General features: G+C 34.4%; 1 protein-coding gene across 1 annotated transcript in view; it reads right to left on the reverse strand.

Annotated features, from left to right (window-relative positions):
* The window catches only part of LOC114334060 (nonsense-mediated mRNA decay factor SMG7-like), a 94,210-nt gene that overhangs the window by 16,705 nt on the left and 53,314 nt on the right, over nucleotides 1-24,191 (reverse strand). Inside the window, exons 7-8 of the mRNA XM_028284067.2 lie at nucleotides 8,211-8,403; nucleotides 7,107-7,231 (exon numbers count right to left, since the gene is read on the reverse strand). Of these exons, the coding sequence (XP_028139868.1) occupies nucleotides 7,107-7,231; nucleotides 8,211-8,403 (318 nt within the window). The remainder of the gene's footprint in view (nucleotides 1-7,106; nucleotides 7,232-8,210; nucleotides 8,404-24,191) is intronic.

The following is a 24,191-nucleotide window of genomic DNA, read 5'->3' on the forward strand; positions in this document are numbered from 1 at the left end:
GAAAATGAATTATCAGATAGAATGCAAAAATCATACAAAAATAAAACAGATTATTGGCAAAATGAAGAGGACAATCAGGAAACAGAAGAAGAAACGGACTCTCGGGTGCAGAGAGCTGATTACTCACTCACCTTAAACTCTAAAATCAATTAAACTGAAGCGAAGCAAAACAAACCCAATAATACATTTTATCTCAAAAAACGTTACAGAATCGGAGCTTGGAACGTCAGGACCATGTATGAAGCGTCAAGACTAGCGCAAGTTGTAAAAGAAATGGAAGAATTAAGGATACACATTATGGGACTATCTGAAATAAGATGGCCTGGGCAAGGAGAGACAACAATATCAAACGGAGGAGTGCTGTTACACTCAGGAAACGAAATAAAAGAAGACATGAGGAATGGAGTTGGGATCCTTCTAAGTAAAGAGGGCTAATAAAATGGCATCCTATATGAGACAGACTAATAGTAGCACAATTCAATTCTCAAATAAGAAAAATAACCATTATTCAATGTTACGCACCAACAGAGGTAAGCGTAGAAGATGGGAAAGAAAATTTCTACCAACAATTAACAGATACAATCGGAAAGGTGAACAAAGGAGATATACTAGTAGTCATGGGAGATCTGAACGCGAAAGTTAGCAAAGACAACAAGGGAGTGGAAACATGCATGGGAACACATGGACTAGGGAATAGGAACAACAATGGAGAGAAACTCATAGAACTTAGCCTAGAAAACAATCTTGTCATTGGAGGAACAATCTTGTCAATCCCACACAAAGACTGCCACAAAATAACCTGGATATCACCAGATAATAAAACGCAAAATCAAATAGACCACATTTTGATTAATACAAAATGGAGAAGTAGCCTTCTAGATGTACGAAATAAAAAATCAGCAAATGTAGGAAGTGATCACCACCTACTAATAGCAGAAATAAAAGTAAAAATTAAGGCAAAACGCGGGAGTAAACAATATAACAAACGAAGAAGATACAATATACAACGACTGAAAGACAGTGAAACCCAAAAAATGTGGAGTAACAAAATAAAGTTGAACACAGAAACTGTAAACAACACACAGACAAATATAGCAAACAAATGGGAGATTATCAAAGAGGCTGTACACCAAACCGCACAAGAAGTGTTGGGCTACAACGAAGAAAAGAAATCAGAGTGGCTAAGTGATATCACATGGCAACTGATAAAAAAGAGGAAAGACTTAAAAGCCGAATTAAATAGAATACAAAAATTAGAAGATAAAATCAGAATAACCCAAGAGTATGCAGATACAAATAAACAAGTAAAAAAGAGCGCTAGAAATAAATAAAAAAGAATGGACAGAGAAGATGGTGCGCTTAGCAGAAGAGGCAGCCGAAACAAATAATCAGAGAGAGCTATATAGAACCACTAAACGTCTTGCAAATAAGAACTTAAACAGTGACAAACCACTAAAAGACAAACAAGGACAACTGCTTACAACAACTGAAGAGCAAACACGAAGATGGCATGAGTACTATAGCGAACTTATGACCGAAGAAGAAAATGAGCCGCCGTTCCAAGAGGGTAACGACGTAGAGCCAAATGAAAATTATCTAAGGATAAAGGAGGACATTCCAACGAAAAAAGAAATAGCTGAAGCAATCCGGCACCTGAGGAACAACAAAGCAGCGGGGATGGACGATATCCCAGCAGAACTGTGGAAAGCGGACACTGAGAGAACCGTAGAGCTAATAGCACCACTATTAGCAGATATATGGGCTGAAGAAATCCTACCTAAGGAATGGAATAATGGAATTATAGTCAAGCTTCCAAAAAAAGGGGACGTACAGCTATGCGAAAACTGGAGAGGAATAACGCTGTTATGTTCCATAAATAAAATATTAGCATTTATTGTTCATCAAAGAATCAACAATATAATAGACAAAACTCTCAGAAAAGAACAAGCGGGTTTCAGAAGGGGAAGATCCTGTATATACCAAATTTCGACGGCAAGAATCATCATAGACGAAACTATAGAGAAGAACGCAGCCTTGATAATGGCCTTTATAGACTTTGCTAGTGGTAGCGGGTAGATACTCTTTTATGTCCCCGGTGGAAGATAGATCTACTTCAGGGATGCGGCCCTGCCCACGTGAGCCATAATTATCTCCCAATCTCCTGGTACCTGGGAGAAATTATGTCCTAAACCCATTCTCCCACCTAATTACCAAAGTTTCCCTTTCCATATCCTACTCTGTCAGACAGCAGCCTCAGAAACAAAATAGAGCGTAAGGGAAATGATCCTGGATCGGTCTATTATTCGATACTGGAGCTGTTAGAATAACCGAACGATTGCCGGTATAAGTAATCACCCACTTGTTGGTCAACAGCTACGGGTGGAAGAACCGATACGTGGTAGGGCACTTCATTGCCCTGGAGTCGAGAAATTAACTCCGAAGGCGGAAGAGCTAAATTAGTCAACGGCATTGAGATGTGGAAAGCGACGGGATGACTACCACATTAAAGATCCGCGTGGATATCCTTAGTAAAAATCATCATGGACCCACTAATTGGTAATTTACTTAATGATCATGGAGATCGGAATCCAAGATCCGGCAGGGGAGGACGATCAGATTTAGACGACAGGGCCTCTCAGGTCGTCATCAAGGTAAATCCCTGTCAAAGAAATAAGAATAACTCTATAGCATTGAAAATTGGAACATGGAACGTAAGAAGTTTATACCAATCAGGCAAACTCGATAACGCTGTGTCGGAAATGTGCAGAATGAAGATTAACATACTGGGCCTTAGCGATATACAATGGCCCGGATCAGGAAAATGTAACACCAGAAATGGAACACTGTATTATTCCGGAAACAACGACCCCAATCACAAACAGGGAGTTGGAATTATAGTTGACATCAATTCTCGGAAAGCCGTTTGTAACTTTGTTCCTTACTCTGATCGAGTATTAATGCTGTCTCTCAACTCTCATTTAAATCGTAAAATAAATATAATCCAAGTATATGCACCCACTGCAGACAAGGATGAAGACACCATAGAGGCCTTCTATGAACAAATTGGCAATGTCTTAAAGCTAACTAAAAGACATGATATAAATATTATAATGGGCGATTTGAACGCTAAAGTCGGTCAAGGAGAAGTGGAGAATTGTGTGGGGCGATATGGACTCGGGGAAAGAAATGAACGTGGCGATAGGCTTGTTGATTTCTGTATCAATGAGGAACTCATAATTGCAAATACCTTGTTCAAACTTCCTAAACGGAGACTATATACATGGAAGTCACCAGCTGACAATAACAACAAAATAGTCAGAAATCAAATAGATTATATTATCGTCAACAGAAGATATAGAAATTCTATAGTATCATCTAAAACTTATCCAGGAGCGGACATATCCTCCGATCACAACCCGGTTGTTTTGTCTATGAGAGTGAAACTAAAGACGATAAAGAGCCCTAGCTCCAATAAAATCATGGATACAAGGCGGCTCAAACAAGAAAAGACCTATGCGGAAACGAAATTTAAAATAAACGAGAACTTAAGGAAAGTCAAAGAAGATAGTGCGGAAACTCTGACTGTTGACCAAAAATGGGGAAAAATTCAACATGCCTTAGTATCAGTTGGAAAAGAAACCCTCAAACCACTTGGAGAAAAAACAAAATCTTGGATGACAGTAGAAATTCTTGAACTTATGGAAGAACGAAGAAAACATAAAACAAAAGACCCGAATAAATACAAAGAAATTCAGAGAAACATCAAAAAGAAAATTCGAGAGGCAAAAGAGAGGTGGCTCTCCGACAGATGCAAAGAAATAGAAGACCTGGATAAAAAGTATGACAGTTTTAATTTACACAAAAAAATCAAAGAAATGACAGGTTCTAGAAAAAGCACAAGAACGAATACCCTTAAAAATGATAAAGGGGATATTATTACTGACGTGAAGGAGAGATTGTGTCAATGGACCAATTACATCCAACAACTCTTTAATGATGAAAGAGGAGAACTGTCATTAGAAATCACAGAGGATACTGGACCACCAATATTAAGAGACGAAGTCATCTATGCCATCAAAAACACGAAAGAGGGTAAAGCTACTGGACCAGATGATGTGCCCATCGAATTATTAAAACTGATTGATGAAGATGGTATTGATGTAATGGTTGAACTCTTTAATCTAATATATCAGACTGCCGCAATCCCCAAACAATGGCTGCAATCGACCTTTGTAGCAATTCCCAAAAAGTCAAGTGCAACAACCTGCTCGGATCACAGAACAATATCTTTAATGAGTCACACACTTAAAACATTTTTGAAAATAATACATAGTAGAATTGTTAAAACTCTCGAATATGAAATCAGTGACACACAATTTGGCTTTAGAAATGGTATGAGCACGCGAGATGCTTTGTTCGGCTTGAATGTGCTGGCCCAGAGATGCATGGACATGAATCAGGATATGTACTTATGCTTTGTAGACTTTGAAAAGGCATTTGATAAAGTTCAACATAAAAAGCTTGTAGATATATTAAAAAGCAAAAATATTGACAGTCGTGACATGAAAATTATATCTAATATATATTGGAATCAAACTGCCAAGGTAAGAGTTGACGGCCAGGACACCCAAGATATCAAAATACATAGAGGAGTCCGTCAGGGTTGCGTGCTGTCTCCACTACTTTTCAATGTCTACAGTGAACGGTATTTCAAGAAGCGCTTTCAAATTCAATAGAAGGTATATCTATCAATGGAGAAGTTTTGAACAACTTACGTTTTGCAGACGATACAGTAATAATAACAGATAACAACAATGATTTACACAACGTTATGCAACGCCTTAATGAACGCTGTCATGAGTACGGTCTGAAGATGAATTTAAAGAAAACTAAATGCATGATCATAACTAAATCAGCACAAGTAAACATCCAATTAACTATTGAAGATACTGTGATTGTGAGTGTGGATAACTACAAATACTTAGGAACATGGATAACATCAAATGTAGACCAAACCAAAGAAATTAAGACACGTATTGAAATAGCACGTGCATCATTCATTAAACTTAAAAAGTTTCTTTGTTGTCGGGATATAAGGTTAGAACTACGTCTAAGGATGCTTCGATGTTACGTGTTCTCTACTCTTCTTTACGGCTTGGAAGCGTGGACGTTGAAACAAGTCCATTTGAATAAGTTGGCCGCCTTTGAATTTTGGTGTTACAGAAGAATCCTACGAATATCATGGATTCAAAGAATGTCGAACGTGGAAGTAACTAGAAGGATAGGAAATCAACCGAAAATAATACTAACTATCAAAAGACGAAAACTTGAGTACTTGGGACATGTGATGAGAGGGCAAAAATACTCATTATTACAACTTGTTATGCAAGGCAAAATCCGAGGAAAGCGAAATGTGGGAATACGAAGAACATCCTGGCTTAAAAACTTACGGGAATGGTTCGAATGCAGTAGTGCAGAGCTATTTAGAGCGACAGTCAACAGGGTCCGCATTGCTATGATGATTTCCAACCTTCGATAGAAGATGGAACTTAAAGAAGAAGAAGACTTTGCTAAAGCCTTCGACAGCATAAAACATACAGCCCTGTGGAAAATCTCGAGGCTAAATAGATTACCTCCTAAGATCATTGGAATAATCAAAATGATGTATCAGCAAACAACATGTCAGGTATTGCATAAAGGGCAAATGACAGATAAAATACCAATTGAAGTAGGTTTAAAACAAGGTTGAATACTGTCACCTTTGCTCTTCAATATATGTCTTAATCATATACTGGAAAAAACAATTGAAAGAAAAAATGGGATCCCTTGGAACTACCTTCAGAACAAGAAACTAGCAGATATGGAATACGCAGATGATATCTGTTTCGTAGCGAACACAATAGATGATATGAAGAGCATGTTAAGGAAGCTAGAGGTGAAATCGGCAGAAGTGGGTCTTAAAATCAACACGAACAAGACAGTAGAGATGAGAATATGAGTAACTAACTGTGACAAACTACACATCAACCAACAAGAAATAAAACAGGTTCAAGAATTTCGCTACCTAGGCAGTATAATCAGTGCAAAATGTGGAGCTCAAGCAGATATTAAACAGAGAATACGAAAAGCACAACAAGCCTTTGGAACCCTCGCAAATATATGGAGATCAACACAGATCAGCCAAAGTACTAAAATAAGGCTATTTAATAGTAACGTGAAAACTGTGCTACTTTATGGGAGTGAAACATGGGCAATAACTGACGGAAATGTAAATAAAATCCAAGTTTTTGTAAATAGATGTCTACGTAAAATTCTAAAGGTATATTGGCCCAATACCATAACAAATGTAGCACTATGGAAAAAACCAAACAAGAACCCATCAGAACAACAATAAAGGGGAAAAGATGGAACTGGCTGGGACACACACTGAGGAAAGAAAATGGAGACATAACAAAACAGGCACTCAAATGGAATGCAGTAGGACGAAGAAGCAGAAGACGCCCGACCAAAACATGGAGGAGTACCGTTGAAGAAGACCACAAATAGTATGAAGAAAACCTGGGGAGAAATAGCAACCATGGCCAGAAATAGAGGAGAATGGAGAAGCTTCGTGGATCCCTATGCTCCTTCACGGAGTAACAGGATTGGATATATAAATAATTTGATATATACCTCAAGATTGGCTAAAACATCACGTGCAAGAAGATATTTGGAGTTTCTACAAATGGACAAAGAACGTGAGTTCAGCAAAATCATAAAAAAAAACGGAGAACAATTCATACGATACATGTTATGAGAAGCAACAGATACGACTTACTTCAGCTCTTGATAAGAGGATAAGAAAGAAGGTATGCACAGACAATGCTGCTTACTCAACAACATATGAGATTATATAAGTTTGGGCTCTAAAGCCGCTGAAATTTTGCTGAAAAATACCCAAACAGAGAAGAATTTACCAAAACTGTGGCCCATATTGTTCCTCGATAACATCTTGTCCAGGTAAACTCTGAAAATGTGTATGGGGAGTATATATGTCTTCAAAAGAAACTATATTACGAAAAGAAGTGAATCCGAAAAGAATATACTATAGTTTTAAATCGACTTACTTTTCTTAGCTACATTTTCAACTTTGTCTGCTATACTAAAGGATTTCATTTCTTCCAGCAGGTCATTTGTTGGATCCGGTTGTATACAAACTGGTTCAAATACAGTCTCGCCGTTTACTTCATTCCTAAAAGACAAAATAAAACTTATCAAATTAACTACTTTGAACATCTGCTAAAATAACTTAAGTTTCTGAATTTCCTGATAGAAACATGATAAATAAATAACAGAATAAATGTCGAAATATACGCTAGGCCCGGTACTTGATGAACTCTCAGGCTGTGCCTTCCTCTCCATATCATAGGTTCGTTCCAAGACGATACATTTGTACGATCCCTTGAACCGTCACGAAATCCTGTTTTAATGCGCAGAATCCCCCTTGAACGGTTTCTTTCGACCCCGAACCGATTACCGGTACGTAACCCTCTTGGAACGTATTTGTGTATTATTTCAAGTTCGAGTTGCGCCTGAGCCATTTTCAGTACGAGTACCACTAGTAGTTTGCTTTGCTAGATGGTGAGAAATTATCATTTCTAACATGGTCAACATTTCTAACATCACTTCAACTTCAAAATCTTCCTCAGAATCGATATCTGACATAAAATCGCTGTCTTCTATGAAAAAAAAAATATTAAATTATCATTATTTTAAGATTAATTTGAAAAAAAAAAGAATGAATAATTATTTAAACGAAAATCAAGATTCACAGGTACTAATAGCGTGGATTGTGGATTATTCTATTATTGAATCATCAGCTGATCTCATCGCAGTGACCAGTAAAAATGAAACTGCGTAAGTCAGTACAAATAGTTTCTGCTTGAAGGCATGTATCAAAAGGACCGTTCAGTTACCGATTTCGAAACGGTACATGGATCTCTTGGAGCAACACAGTGTACGATACGAATCATCGTTCATGCTCGCTTGGAACACATTTTTTATAATGCGCATGACGAGGGCAGTACGAAGGACGGTTTTCATGTCACTTAGAACGCGCCTCATATGTTTTCCTCTGCCGTATTCTCATAGTGACCAATATATGATTTGCTTATTACATATATCATCCACTTTACTTATACCGTACCATAGAAAAAAAATTGTATACTTACTTCAATATCAATTTATTGCCATTTACATCTAGATCAGTCAACCACAAGCTTATTTTAATTATACGTTTCATTCTAACCAGTCTTTCGATTTTAGGATCATCAATATCATCTTTGAAATCTAGTTCTTTGAAGTTCTTGTAAAAGGGTAAGAATCCCTCGAGCATCTTGTCTTCACGCAGGGGCACTTTCGTGTCTAAAAATAATTTTGATGTATTAGAGATACGATTTTTTAACACCTCCGTGGACGTTGGATATACTGAGTAGCTTAGGGTTCATGTTGTCCGGTCTCAAGCACTAATAAGAAAGGAAGCTGAGACTAGTAACTTATATGGGGTAAAAAAGAAGACATACAAACTGATTCAAAAATGACTAACCATAAAAAGAAAAGAACTATGAGTTAGAAAATGAAAAACAACCTCGATGTAACGAAGTGGAATATAAAATTACTAAACAATAGAGACCAAGAAATCATCGAAGAACTAAGTCACAGGATTAACATGTATAGGTAGGTAATATATTTTGACAAGAGCTATGACCTTGAAAATTTCTCGTAAACTTGTGTACTAAATCGGCATGACTCATAGCTCTTGTCAAAATCCAATACCTCTACAATACAGGTGACAAGGAAAAAAGGAACAAAACAAAAAGGTTACAAAGTTTACATTTCAATCTACGGTGTACAATGTAGATACACAAAGAAGTCTCTTCCTTGTCTCAAAGGAGACACAAGAAGAAATGAAAAGGACAAAAAGACTAAAATGTTTACATATTAATCTAGAGTGTACAATGTAGCCGCAAAGAAGAGCTAGAGCAGGAGGGGCATACTCGTCCATGAAACAATATAAAAAAATATCACTATATCTCAGAAAGAATATTACAATACAGTTACAGAACATAAGTTACATTATGTACAGAACATAGGCAACTGAACGAAGTATGGTATCTGAAGACTGTAAATCAAATGTAGAAAACAGGATTGCCATGACAAACTGCAAAATAACTAAGCATTTCCAAAAATTATAGCCTCTTAATAATGACAGACTTCTGATTCTTACTCTTCTTTGCCACTGATTCTATCAAATGAAGAAGAGTTAGGAACAGCGAACACTGAAAAGGAAAACCGAGGAGAAGATGGAAGGAATGTGTAGTGATGTAAGAAGAGAATATTCTCAGGAGAATATTCTCGAGAATTTTCTATATTTAAAAAAAAACCGAAATAAAAATAAAAACTAGATATGGGTTAAATTATTATAAGTTAAAAAATAGGTATATTGTTTTTGCCAATTTACCTAGTATATTTTTTGCATCCCAAACATTATTATTCTTGAAGCCCAAACACCTATTTGCCGCTCTGCTCATGAAATGCTTTTTCGCTTTGGGTGGCCGAGGAATCACGCAATTTTAGATAAAATCCCTGAAAATCGAAGTAGCCGGGGCTGGTAAATCTCATGAACCACTAGCTAGGGTGTTTAAAGTGACAGTATTTATTGTTTCGGTGCTATATTAGTATTTGGTACTATATAGTGCAAATATTTAGAATGGTATTCATTTAGGCAGAGAATAACAAGTTAAGGGAACTAAGTTTATAGATAATTTAGCAACTTTAAAATATGGTTGAAATAAGACTCGGTTTAAAATATGACTCGGCTGAAATAATGGCAGATTTGGCACTTTATCGGTCTAAGGAGGAATTTTTTTGGAAAACCATACGTTGTAAAGTCAATTGAAAAACTAGAACTAATCATATCGTGGAAAGATTCATGTTTCGGAACAAAACTAAATCAAATAGCAGTTATATTAAAAATGCCTTCATCCAATGCAGCCACTGAGAGAAGTTTCAGTAATTATGGTTTTCTAATCCACTCCTCTAAAATAAACCGACTTACTGCTGAACGGGCTGGTAAGGTAACTTATTGCTCACAATTTAAAATGGTTAGACGTAATGACGTAATAACAAAATCTACAACTTATCATCAGTACATTGAAATGCAGAATGTAGATGACCAGGATGAGCTAATGATAGAAATAGATTCTGAATCTGGGGCCTCATCTTTTTCAGATTAGATCACCTTCTTCTTCTTAACGTGCCCTAACAAGTCCCCTTGACGTTGGCGATTAACATGGCGAAACTGTCTCTGTCTCGAGCTATTCTAAATAGGTGTTCTGCTTTCTTTATTCCTGTCCACTCCCGGATATTCTTCAACCAAGAGGCCTGCTTTCTACCAATTCCTCTGCGTCCTTCGATTTTACCCATCATAATAAGTTGAAGAATATTATACCGGTTTCCCCTTACTACGTGTCGAAAATAGGCCATCTTTCTATATTTGATATTATCAAGCAGCTCGCGGGTAGCATTTGCTCTCTTAAGGACTGCCACATTTGTCAGCATAGCCGTCCATGGTATTTTCAGTATACGTCTGTGCAGCCACATTTCAAAGGCCTCCAAACGGTTAATGGTGGATATTTTTAATGTCCATGCTTCGACACCATGCAAGAGGACTGACCAAATGTAGCATTTAATCATGCGCTTTCGAAGTTGAAGTTGCAAGGTATCATTACAGAAGAATAACCTCATTTTTAAAAATGTCGTGCGGGCTATCTCGATTCTACATTTTATCTCTTTATCTGGATCTAGTTCTTCAGTAATATGGCAACCAAGATATTTAAAACTGGGTACTCTTTGAATTATATGACCATCAACATATAACCGTGAATCTTGATGGGCCAAAGGCTAAATACCATGTATTTTGTTTTTGAACAGTTTATATTTAGGCCAAACTCTCTTCCCACTGTGTCAATGGCATTTAAAAGGTGTTGTAATCCATTTATATCATCACTTAAAATAACTGTATCGTCTGCATATCTGATTGTATTTATCAGAATTCCATTAACTTTCACACCCCATTCCAAATTATGCAGCGCTTCCTTAAATATTCTATCTGAATATAAATTGAATAACAGTGGGGACAGTATACAACCCTGTCTGACACCTCTTTGTATTTTGCATATTTCTGTTGATTTTCGATTTATGCAAGCTGTCGCTGTTTGACGCCAGTATAATTTTTCTATGATTCGTACATCTTGACTATCAACTCCTTTATCCTTTAATATTTTAATTAATTTGTGATGTTGTACTCGATCAAAGGCCTTCTCATAGTCAATAAATACAGCAAAGACATATTTCCTTTGATCTCGGCCTTTCTGCAATAACACATTTAGTGCAAAGAGTGCGTCCCGGGTTCCCAGTCCATTTCTGAAGCCAAATTGTGTCTCATCCTGGTCTTCTTCACATTTATCTCTGATTCTACTGTGAATGATACGTAGAAAGATTTTCAAAGTGTGGCTCATAAGGCTTATCATTCTATAATCGCTAAAGTTTTTTGGACGTTGTTTTTTTGGTAGGGTTATGAGTTCGGACTTTAACCAATCTTCAGGGATATCACCAGTCGAATAAACATCATTGAAAAGTTTGACTAGTATTCCAATGTTTTCCTCATTTATGAGCTTTAACATTTCTGTAGGTATGTTGTCGGGACCAACGGCTTTCTTGTTTTTTGCCAATTTTATAGCATGTAGTATTTCTGATTTCAGTATTTCTGGTCCTTCACCTTCATCTAAAGTCTCCAGTTCTTCGGGTCTATCATCATTATACAGTTCATTTATATAATTATACCAGGTAGTTCGAATTTCGTGTTCGTCTATTATCATTTTTCCCGACGAATCGGTTATAGTATGTGGAGTTTTCTTATGATAAAGACCAGCTACTTCTCTAACTTTTTTAAACATATTAAACGTATCATGTTTTTCATTCAACTTTTCTAATTCCTTGCATTTATCCTCCATCCATTTTTCTTTAGCTACCTTTATCTTTTGTTTAATTAGTTTCTGTTTTTCTTTGTATTCTGTTTTGTTATTTTTCAGTTTTCTTCTCTGCTCCATCAATTCCAGGATTTCATCAGTCATCCATTGTTGTTTTTTGTGCCTCTGCATCGTTGTTGTATTACTTTCCAGGTGAGATCTTTAAACGTGTTCCATATTTCTGTATTGTTTTCATTTGTTGAATTCTTTAGCTGATTATTCAGGTCATTTTCTATTAGCGTTTTGTTGGATGCTGATATATGTAATTTTGGTGTTTTGGGGCTTTCTTCGACTTTTTTGAGCTTTACTTGGATGTCAGCTATTAAGAGGATTATGGTCTGAACCGATATCTGCACCAGGATATGTCGTTGATCTCTTGACATCATTCTTAAATCTCTTGTTTACTAGAATATAATCTATCTGATTTCTAATTATATGAAGTGAGTTATCTCCTGGTCCCTTCCATGTATATAATCTTCTTTTGTGTAATTTGAACCATGTATTTGCGATTAACATGTCATGTTCTTGACAGAACTGGTATAATCTATCGCCTCTTTCATTGCTCTCCCCTAGTCCTTATTCACCTATCAGGTCAGATCTTCCCGTCAGATTCGTCCTTGACCAATTTTCGCGTTAAAATCTCCAATAATATATGTGATTTCGTTCCTTTTTAGATGGTTAAGTGTCTGTTTTAATTGACTATAGAATGATTCAACATCATTGTCATATTTCTTTTCTGAAGTAGGGGCATATATCTGGATAACATTGACATTAAATGGTTTACTATTTAATTGGAGTATCGCTAGTCTGTCGTTCACAGGTACAAAATTTTTAACATATTTCTTGAATTTAGATGTTATAAATATGCCAACTCCATTCCTATGATATACGTCATCTTCTACACTTCCAGAATAGTATAGTGTGCCTTCATCTTGTTCACATGTTCCCGCTCCAGGCCAGCGGAGCTCACTGATGCCCATTATATCAATTTTTAAGCGTTTAACCTCTTGAATTAAGTTACCGAGCTTGCCTGCTTCATAAAGGCTTTTAACATTCCATGTGCCTAATCTGATTGTACTGCTAGACATTTTTAAAGTTGTCGATTAGATCACCACATTCATTATTTGCTGTTAAGATGAAAATTTTATTTTTTCATCAAATAAATGTTGTGTTTTCTGTTGTTTTTGTATTTTTTATATAAGAACACTGTTGCTTCGTCTCATAATTTTGTATATAATTTCATGATTTTTAATACCCTATTTTGTAGATATAGGGTTCATTCTCAGAAAATTCTCCATATCGAGAATATTCTCCGATTTTGTATTCTCGAGAATTTTCTAACACTAGGAATGTGTGGCAGGGGATTTGAGAAAGAAAGGTTTAGGTGAAGACGACACGATGGACAGAAATGAGTGGCGAATATGAGTAAGGAACAGCGACCCCTGAAAAGGAAGAAGGTCAATCTTTGAATCGTGAAGAATCTGACATAAACACCATTTACTGAAAGTACAACATAAACAGAGAACCTAATAACAGAGAACACATCAATTAAACAGGTTGAAGAATTCAAATATCTGGGAGCTGTAATAAACAGAGAAGACCTAGGCAACAAAGAAATTCAAAGGCGAGTTGAACAAAGTAGGAAGGTAGTAGGTTGCTTAAATTCCGTGTGGTGGGATAAAAATATATCCAGAACTACAAAATTAAGAATAGGGAAGACATTTGTGGAATCGGTACTCATGTATGGAAGCGAAGTCTGGACATTAACAGCAGAGTCCAGAAGAAGGATCAATGCTGTGGAAATGGACTACATACGTAGAAGTGCTGGAATCTTCCGATTGGACAGAATACGTAACGAAGAAATAAGAAGAAGGATGCAGGCACACGATACAGCGGTAGACAGGCTCGAGAGAAGAAGCCTAAAATGGTTCGGTCACTTACTTAGAATGGACGACCAACGATGGCCAAAGAAACTCCTGAAATGGAAACCCCCAGGTAGGAAGAAAAGGGGAAGACCAAGACTATCCTGGAATGACACGATAAGGAAGGCCATGGAACACCGAGATTTGGAAGAGGAAGATGCCCAGGATAGAAATAGATGGCGGTTAGGTGTGGGGATGCGGCGTCAGCCGATATGACACCCCGTATATATATATATATATATATATATATATATATATATATATATATATATATATATATATATATATATTGATGTGATCTTGATTATTGATATGAGATAATATTCTTATATGTTACTTAATTTAATCAATGTATTAATACTAATCTAATTAATTAACCAGATCACATATCAATATGTTTTCAATCTCAGGGCGAATTATAAATTAATTACTTACTTCCGTGGCTTCTAAATATTTCTTAATGGTTCCTAATCGGGATAGAAAAGAAAAGAGTAAAAAAAATACACATATGGGTTACAATTATAATCAAAATATTTTTTATTTTATTTAAAAGGCAATCAATGCTTAATATTTGCTATTTATTATTATTCTTAAACATAACATTTACAAATGGGAATCTTATTTCCTTTTGGTTTTCAATTGAAAGTTTTTATTAACATTTAACTATTAGGAGTTATTAGGAACAACTCTATTTAAGTTTGATGAAGCTTTTCTGATATTATTGATTATGTTATTCAATTTTTTATGTGGAATTTAATACGAAAAACCCATACATTCATGTCCAAACAAATGAGACTGACCTTTTCCTGGTGAACTGAAAATGTCCTCACACAAAACCCGTTCCTGCTATCCTTGGCTGCGATCAAACCTCGTCCTGGCTTCCAGTAATGTACTCCTTTGAAAAACTAGCTCGAATAGCTCTCGTTCCTGCTTCGGTCGTGATGCTGTGTTCTACCTTTTTCGAAACTGCTATCAGCTACCGGGACACTCTTGGCTCAAAGAGGTTCTTTTACTCTCGACCTGGCCTACTTCTCGTTCCACGATAGATACTCCACACTCACGGAACTACCGGCTTTCTCACTCTCCGTACACTACCGTCTACTACTCGACTTCACTTCTCGACAGCTCAAAACATTCTGATCTCACTTTGTCATCCATTCCCCTACTTTCTAAATATCCCTTCCAGATTCACAAATCAATCTTCCACCACCAACTCTCATTCGTAATATTCCTCAAAACCAATTTTTAATCTTTCTAAATATGCTTAATGGATTTCAAAAGAAAATATTTAATTCCCATTCTAAAATACTTTCTAACTATTTACAAATTTTAATGACCTATTCTCTCTTTCAAATGAGTCTTATTTAGCATAGGCTAATGATCGAAACCTTCCGCGAAAAACGATAATGAACTATCATCTATTTCACTGAGTTTTATTTAGCATAGGCTAATGATCGACCTTCCGAGAAGAACGATAATGGTACGCGTCATTCACTTTGTTTATCTAAGCACATTGTTCCGAGTTTCGTACGCTTATTCTAATCACTTCTTAAAATTAAATATAACAATTTGTTGTATACAGGTTGTTCTAAATTTATATGCCCGAGGTTGAGAAAATTAAAAATATTTTATATTAAAGTGAATTTTGTTTATAATTATCAAATTTTAATTTTCATATCAAATAGAAATATAACAAAATATATACATACAGTATGTCCCTGTAAGTTGTATCCATATGGAAAACTTTTTTATTATTTATTTTACGAAAAAAAGTTATTCTTCATAAAAAGCTCTGCTTGGTCCAAAACTTAAGATTTAACCATCAAATATCAAATTTTTTTAATATTATACGAGGTATGTCAAAAAGTTTGAATTTCACTCAAGAGTAAAGTAGCATTATTTTTCACAATATTGAAAATTGCTGTTATGAAAAGTTGTTTGGAATTAAAAACTATATTCTAGTATGCAATTACATCCTTCTAATTGAAAAAATTTTTTTTTGAAAAATTTTGGATAACGTAACATTATTTTCAGTTATTTTAATTCAGACAACTCTTTTATTATTAATTTTACGAAAAAAAGTGATTCATAATAAAAAGTTCTGCCTGGTCTAAAACCTTAAATACAACCATCTTATGTTAAATTTTATCAATTTTATACGAGGTATGTCAAAAAATATGAATTTCGCTCAAGAGTAAAATACGTTTATTTTTCACAATAGCAAAAATTGTTACTATGAAAAGTTATTTAGAATTAAAAACTATGTTTCATTATGTAATTACATCCTTTTAATTGAAAAATTCTGAACTATAAAGGTACTTTACTTTTGATCTAAATTTATCTTTTTTGACATACCTCGTATAAAATTGATAAAATTTCATATAAGATAGTTGTATTTTAGGTTTTAGACCATCCAGAACTTTTTATTAGGAATCACTTTTTTTCGTAAAATTAATAATAAAAGAGTTATCAGAATTGAAATAACTGAAAATAATGTTAGTTATCCATAATTTTTCAAAAAAAAAAATTTTTCAAGTAGAAGGATGTATGTAATTGCATATTAGAATATAGTTTTTAATTCCAAACAACTTTTCATAATAGCAATTTTCAATATTGTGAAAAATAAAGCTGCTTTACTCTTGAGTGAAATTCAAACTTTTTGACATACCTCGTATAATATTCAAAAAAATTGATATTTGATGGTTAAATCTTAGGTTTTGGCACATGCAGAGCTTTTTATAAAGAATAACTTTTTTCTGTAAAATTGATAATAAAAAAGTTTTCCATATGGATACAACGTTTTGACGAATTTGTGCTCCAATGCCATGTATTATGGCGTTTTAATTCATAAAAGCAATAGCAAGCTTTGCTAGAAGCTTTATTCTTTTTGCACATTCCGATAGCTCAGAGGATAGGAGACGGTATTATTAAATCGTCTTCGTTCCCTGCCATCAAAAGAGATGGCGCCTCTGTAAGCTGCCACTAGAGTGGCGAAATTTTTGGAGACGTTCAGAGAAACTTCCGTGATTTAATTTGTAGTACCAGCTCGACTGACTGATGAGAGGGAGACCTTGAAATATCGATATATCAGTCTATTGGTACCAGTTAAATCACGGAAGTTTTGACGAATTTGTGCTCCAATGCCATGTATTATGGCGTTTTAATTCATAAAAGCAATAGCAAGCTTTGCTAGAAGCTTTATTCTTTTTGCACATTCCGATAGCTCAGAGGATAGGAGACGGTATTATTAAATCGTCTTCGTTCCCTGCCATCAAAAGAGATGGCGCCTCTGTAAGCTGCCACTAGAGTGGCGAAATTTTTGGAGACGTTCAGAGAAACTTCCGTGATTTAATTTGTAGTACCAGCTCGACTGACTGATGAGAGGGAGACCTTGAAATATCGATATATCAGTCTATTGGTACCAGTTAAATCACGGAAGTTTTGACGAATTTGTGCTCCAATGCCATGTATTATGGCGTTTTAATTCATAAAAGCAATAGCAAGCTTTGCTAGAAGCTTTATTCTTTTTGCACATTCCGATAGCTCAGAGGATAGGAGACGGTATTATTAAATCGTCTTCGTTCCCTGCCATCAAAAGAGATGGCGCCTCTGTAAGCTGCCACTAGAGTGGCGAAATTTTTGGAGACGTTCAGAGAAACTTCCGTGATTTAATTTGTAGTACCAGCTCGACTGACTGATGAGAGGGAGACCTTGAAATATCGATATATCAGTCTATTGGTACCAGTTAAATCACGGAAGTTTTGACGAATTTGTGCTCCAATGCCATGTATTATGGCGTTTTAATTCATAAAAGCAATAGCAAGCTTTGCTAGAAGCTTTATTCTTTATATATATATATATATATATATATATATATATATATATATATATATATATATATATATATACACAACATAAACACACATTTTACAATATGAAATGTATTCCATTCGGTCTGTGTCAGTCAAACTGGTAAGTACTACTTTTGTTCGTTCGAGCAGGAAGTCATGTTGCCTTTTAAGAGGCTACAGTAGCGCGTCATAAAAACGGAAAACGCGTTCCAAGACTGCGGCTTTAATTTTGAATATTTTGTCGAGATATTTGGCACACATATTCGTAATATACTAAACAATGGCGGTACAGAGCCCAGTTTGAAAAATATGTTAAAAATATGTTGAAATTACTCTATTGGGACCGTGCAAGTTCCGAAAAGCGACACCTGGTTTCATAGCTCGGCAACATTTTTCGTACTTTTAATTATATTGGCCAATCATATTGGTCCTGGTTACTGGACAATTGTCAAGGCCATAGCCCAAAAAAATTATAAGAAGAAAAAGTAATATTAAGGTTAGGTTATTAAAAGGTAAACAATTGTATGTAGTAAATAAAATTAATTACTAAAATGCACTACTACAAGTAAAATACAATTAATTAAATTTACTTTTATATAATAATTGCATATCATATCAATATTGTGGAGCAACATATAATATTCCTTCTTCATTGACAGTAGATATGAAATATACGTCAATTTGACAAGTTCAATTGACAATGAATTATTTAAGAAAGTTGCAAGATTTCTCCGCTATTAGCGCACGATCGTTTCTCGTATCCCCTCCAAGTACTTGCACACGGCGAATAACTAAATAGAATATCAAAAAACGAGCCTGTACCGCCATTAAGAAGAACAAAAAATTACACTTTCTTCAAATAAACTTTTTTATCCCATGCCTAGATTTTGTGTCATATTGGAACTAATAAAAATTTTTATTCTAACAAGATATCGAACATAAGCTAAATAACTGATAAGTCGACATAGAGAAACAGTCACTGTAATTTTGACAAACCTGTAACTGTATCGATATCTCTTCAGTGCAATAGTGTATTATTTTAAGAATTCGTTAGTGTTGATCCATAGGTAAGTAGTGTTTATTTTATAATTAATTAATTAAATTTTTTTGTGTAATAGAACTAAGTTGCTGGACTATTTGAAAAAATAGATTACTGTTAATTTGTGAGTTTTACTTATAGGTAGGTAAGTATATTTACGTAAAAATATTTTGAATTCTGTTGTGAGTATATAAAGTTTTAGGAGGATTTTTTATTCTAAAAATATTATCAATAGTTTAAAAAAAATGGAAAAGTTCATTTAAAGTTCTATTTAAAAAAGGGTTGAAACTAGTTTAAGGGCTTTTGACGCACTAAGAACTAAATAAAATAAGATGGCTTGTAACGGTTCACGTTACGAAATTAGCTCTTTAATTATTTTTATAATTATTTTCCCTTAATCTCATTTAAATTCTCTAATTTCTCGTAAAGGACTACTTACGTGACGTCACACTTCGGCGTGTACGGAACATAGTTGTTGAATCGTTCACTGACGTTTAATTCGTGTTCCGTGAGAGTTTGACGTTTTCCTCTTTGAACGAGAGAGGAATGTTCTTTACTTGGCTTGTGGCTGTAAGGTTGGTAGCTGGTACCATAAAATGGCGGTTGATTTCCATCTAAATTATTATTCAACTAAGTTTTTAAAGTAAAGTGAAAAGTTACCAATGGTTGTCTGGAGTGGAGTAAGGAGACATGTGGGTAACAAAACTCCTCTTGGAGCCGAAATAGGAATCACCGGTAAAAAAAATTCTTTTTTATAATAATTTTTTTTGTTACAAGTTGGGATTTCTTTTTCTTATGGAATATTAAAATATTAGTCCCATTGTTAAACTTTCTTAGTCCATCTATTAGGTGAAGGATGTAGATTATTTCGATCTTTATTGAATATTCATTAAGCGAAATTATAGGTATATTAATGGGGTTTTTGGTTTTACATAACCAAACATTTTTGAAGTCCTCAAATTAATATTGGAAATAATTATCATTACTTCTCTGTACGTTTTAAACTGATTGAGCATCCAATATATCTATAAATTGTCAAGTAACTATCTTTGCCTAGTTCCATACCATTTCATTAAGGTATATAATATGTGTGTAGATGGCTATTATTATATTAATATCATATTCTCTCAGATAAATCATATTCTATGTTCCAATTTCAAATTCAATGTCATTATTTGTTCATGTCTTCACACCCAAAATAGTTCAAGGTTACCTGAGATTAGTTTTTGTTCCATTTAAATGGTCACTTTTTCAGTATCATTTCTTCTTAAAAAAAGTTTTCTCATTTATTTCTTCTCTTTACTTTTTGCTAATGTTTATATGGGAAATAAAACTGGGAATGTTTTTTTAGCCATTTGGGAGAAACCATAATGTGAAGTCGTAGCCCTTTTGACCACCTAGGGAAACCATTACAGTCACAGTCAAGTCATCATGGGGGTACGTCATTTGGGAAACACACTTTGGGACGTTCCAGTCCCATTTTCTGTCATCTTTCCACCTGCACCTACGGATAGGACAGATTAGCACTCTCCGTGTGCTCATTTTTTGGATTGCAACATCGAACTTTATCTGGAAGTCGTTCGATGAAGGGATTTGTTTGGGAACATTTAAGTTTGTATGCTTTGAGTAACTATTGGTTTTTATATTTCAGACTCTCGGTTTAATGCACTATGTTAATTAATTTTTTTTTTCAGATTAGCTTACCTTTGTTTTTTTATATGACATATTTGTATACTAATGTATTAGGTTCCCAAACTTATTTAAGATCTACGGTAATTTCTTGTGCACAGGAATAAACCTGAAATTAGGTTTTTATACTTGATTATTGCTTTGATTGGTTGATGTAATTCGGGTAAATTTAGTTTGTAATATTAATTGCTTGTTTCCAAAATATTTTATTATTTATTCGCTTTACTTCATTTGTTCGGTTAATTCGTCGTTTCGTTGTATATTTATTTAATTTCATTTCTTTAGCGTTCATTCATTAACTTTGATTAATTCATTATAGTATTTTCTCATAGTCAGGCTTATGCCTATTTATTTATATTATGTATTTGCATCTTTGTCGGTTTCAATTTAGTGGTACGTAGCAAGCGTACTATAACCATTTGGTAGAAATCTCATGTGAGTTGTACCCTATAATATATAAGTAAGAGGTATATCTTTTTGTACATACATATAACAGGACTGTTGTTATATTGTATACCATATTTAACGATAACTTTTGTCATGTTAGAGTCACATTACATGCATTGTTTAACTCAAAGATTGTCAAAAATCTAGGTAGTTATTTTTAATAAATATTTACTTATTTTGTATATCATTTATTCTTATTTCCTTTATATTTTCATTTACTTATATATATTTAATATTTGACAGCAGTGTAAGATACCTGGGAGAGTGATCGAAGGTCATTTTCTTGGCGCCCATGATTTGTTAGTGTTATTTAATTTGTTCTTCTTTATCTAATTTCAGTACATTATTCTTTTTTTAGTATTTACCTTTTCTAGTTATCATTATCTGCTTTGAGCTACTGTTCTTCTACAGGCATGCAAACGAGCCGTATCCATCCTTGAGTGTCAAGTTGACCTCTTGCATCTCTTGCTAGCCAACTCTATTCAGTTTGCATTTGTCTATTCATATTTTCACTACTTCAGCTTTTTCTTAATATTTTTATTACTTCGGCTTCTCCAATGAGAAGCTATTTTCTACTCTCTTCATTTTGTCCCATTAACTGACATTAAGTTCTCTTTTGCTTACTTCTGTTGGAGTTTATCTTTCCCTTTACTTCCACTCCAACAGAAGTTCTTTTTTTATTGTTTCAGGCTCTTGTTTCGCTTCACAACAAAATGACTATGTATTATTGTTTTATTATTATCTCGTGCAAATACTTATGTTAACATAAAATTTTCACCCATTTTGGTTTATTTTTATAAATATTTATTTACTAATAATAAAACTGTTTTCTATTACTTCCATTTAGCGCGCCTATGAGTATTATGTCAAAATATTGATCTTAGATAATGTCAAATATTGCCACTGTTGCCAAAGTTTCGCAGAACTTTCGAAAAAGAGTATGATACCATCTCCCGAAGTTATATTGATGACGCGCTACTGTAGGCTCTTAAGTAAAAATCTGTTAACATCGACCTAGTGTCGCTTTACAAATTAAAATTTTAATCAAAAACCATGTAATATTGAAGTCTAAATTTCAACTAGTGGTCTAGTTCTAGTTTCAATTACTACACAGAATATCACAGATGATGATCTGATTAGATCGAAACGTTCTTTCGAAAGCTTTGCTTTTTAATCCTTTTGGATATGACTTTTAATAAACAGGGAGTTTTAATAAACATACCATTATACAAATCGAAGTTTTCACTTCTCTGTAAGTTTTATAACTATGGTATACAGCCAATCACTGGAACTTTCACTTTAATTTTAACTAAAGTTTTGTTCCATTAATTCACACACTCCCATTGTCATTTCTTAAGACCTCACCTTAACTAGATCAACAGAATACAATTATGTAGTACGTATCTATGTACTACATAGTTGTATCGAATCTTGTACTATGTAATCGAATGGTAAATTTATCTTAGGGCTAAATCCTGGTCGCCTCAATAAACACCGCACCGTAAGTTAGGTTAGGTTGCAGAACTGAGTTCGAGAAAATGATGGATAGAGTGTAGAGTGTCGTTTCCTTGGTAACCGCATGCCCATATCGAGTGGTAAGAAATCAGCCTCGAAAACAGCGAGGACACTTAAAACTAGTGATGTAAGAAGAGAATATTCTCAATAGAAGAATAATCTCTGAGAATATTCTCGGCCAAAATATTATCGTTCTCGAGAATATTCTCTTGGTAGTTGTTGCGTCCTTAATCGTACTAAGACGATATATAAAAAAGAAAAATGAAAAATGCGGACACGGCTTTTCTAAGTAAACGCGAAACAATGAGTAATTATGGAAATAATGCTAGACAATTATTTGTTTAAGAATTTTACAAGAATGTCAATAAGTGATTTCGAACTATGTATTAATAAATATGATAGGGCCAAGAATAGAGAAGAAAGATCAAACATGAGAAACGTAATACCAATCTCAACAAGATTAGCAACTATTATTTATGTATACTAAAAGTTTTAGTTTAATGTATTTATTCAGGGTGCATTACTCTTCCATTTGCCTCAGAGTTCCAGAAGTATGCCAAGTTCCACAACTCTGGATGTACTGCATTAATAAACCTTGTAATTTCATTTGACCACGTATTCATCTTTTCTTTGTATGTCTTGACAAAACCAAATTAAATTTCAACAGACTACAGGAAATAAATAAGAAATACAAGAGCAACATGCAAAATTTTCCATAGCAGTTCGACTTTATCGGCAACGCATCAGGCACTGCAATAGTGTTCAGATACCAGTAAGATTTCGGCCACATGGCTCAGCCAAACGGCGATATTTTCATTAGATGGCTGTAATGTTGCCAGAAACATACCAAATATATATTTTCGGCAACATATTGCTTCAAAAACTAGCCCGTCTAAATGCCCTTTTAGACGGAGACCAATCCATGACTGAGCTGGCGACTCGTGAAAAATAAAATCCCACAACTTCTCATCAACAATGTAGATGGCCAGGATGAGCTAATGATAGAAATAGATTCTGAACCTGAGACCTCATGTTTTTCTGATTAAAAGATTAAATCACCACATCCATTACTTTCATTATTTGTTGTTAAGAAGAAACTTTAATTTTTTTATCAAATACATTTTGTGTTCTCTGTTGTTTTTGTATTTTGTTTCTATATAAAGAACACTGTTGTTTAGTCTCATAATATCTGTATAAAAAGAAAGTCGAGTTGTGTTAGTTACACCATTTATAACTCGAGAACGGCTCAACAGATTTTTATGAAATTTTTCTTACACGTGTATTCTACCGGACTGGGAATAGGCATAACTCTGATTTCATGCCCGTACGTCATAAGGGGGCTTGCCCCCCCTGATATATTTTTTTAAATTTTTTGACTAACCGCTTTTTCTTAATTTTGTATGATGTAGAAGCAAAAGATACATACAATCCTAAATATTCACTTTTTTATCTTCAACCGTTATTTTTTAATAGCCATTTAAATATTTTACATCTATGTATACAGGGTGTCTGCGTAACTTGGAACCATATGGGAAACTTTTTTAATATCAATTTTACGAAAAAAAGTCATTCTTTATAAAGTGCTCTGCATAGTCTAAAACCTAAGATGCAATCATCAGATATCAAATTTTGCCAACAGTATACGAGGTATGTCAAAAAA

The sequence above is a fragment of the Diabrotica virgifera genome, chromosome 1, assembly GCF_917563875.1.
Source record: "Diabrotica virgifera virgifera chromosome 1, PGI_DIABVI_V3a".
NCBI lineage: Eukaryota > Metazoa > Arthropoda > Insecta > Coleoptera > Chrysomelidae > Diabrotica > Diabrotica virgifera.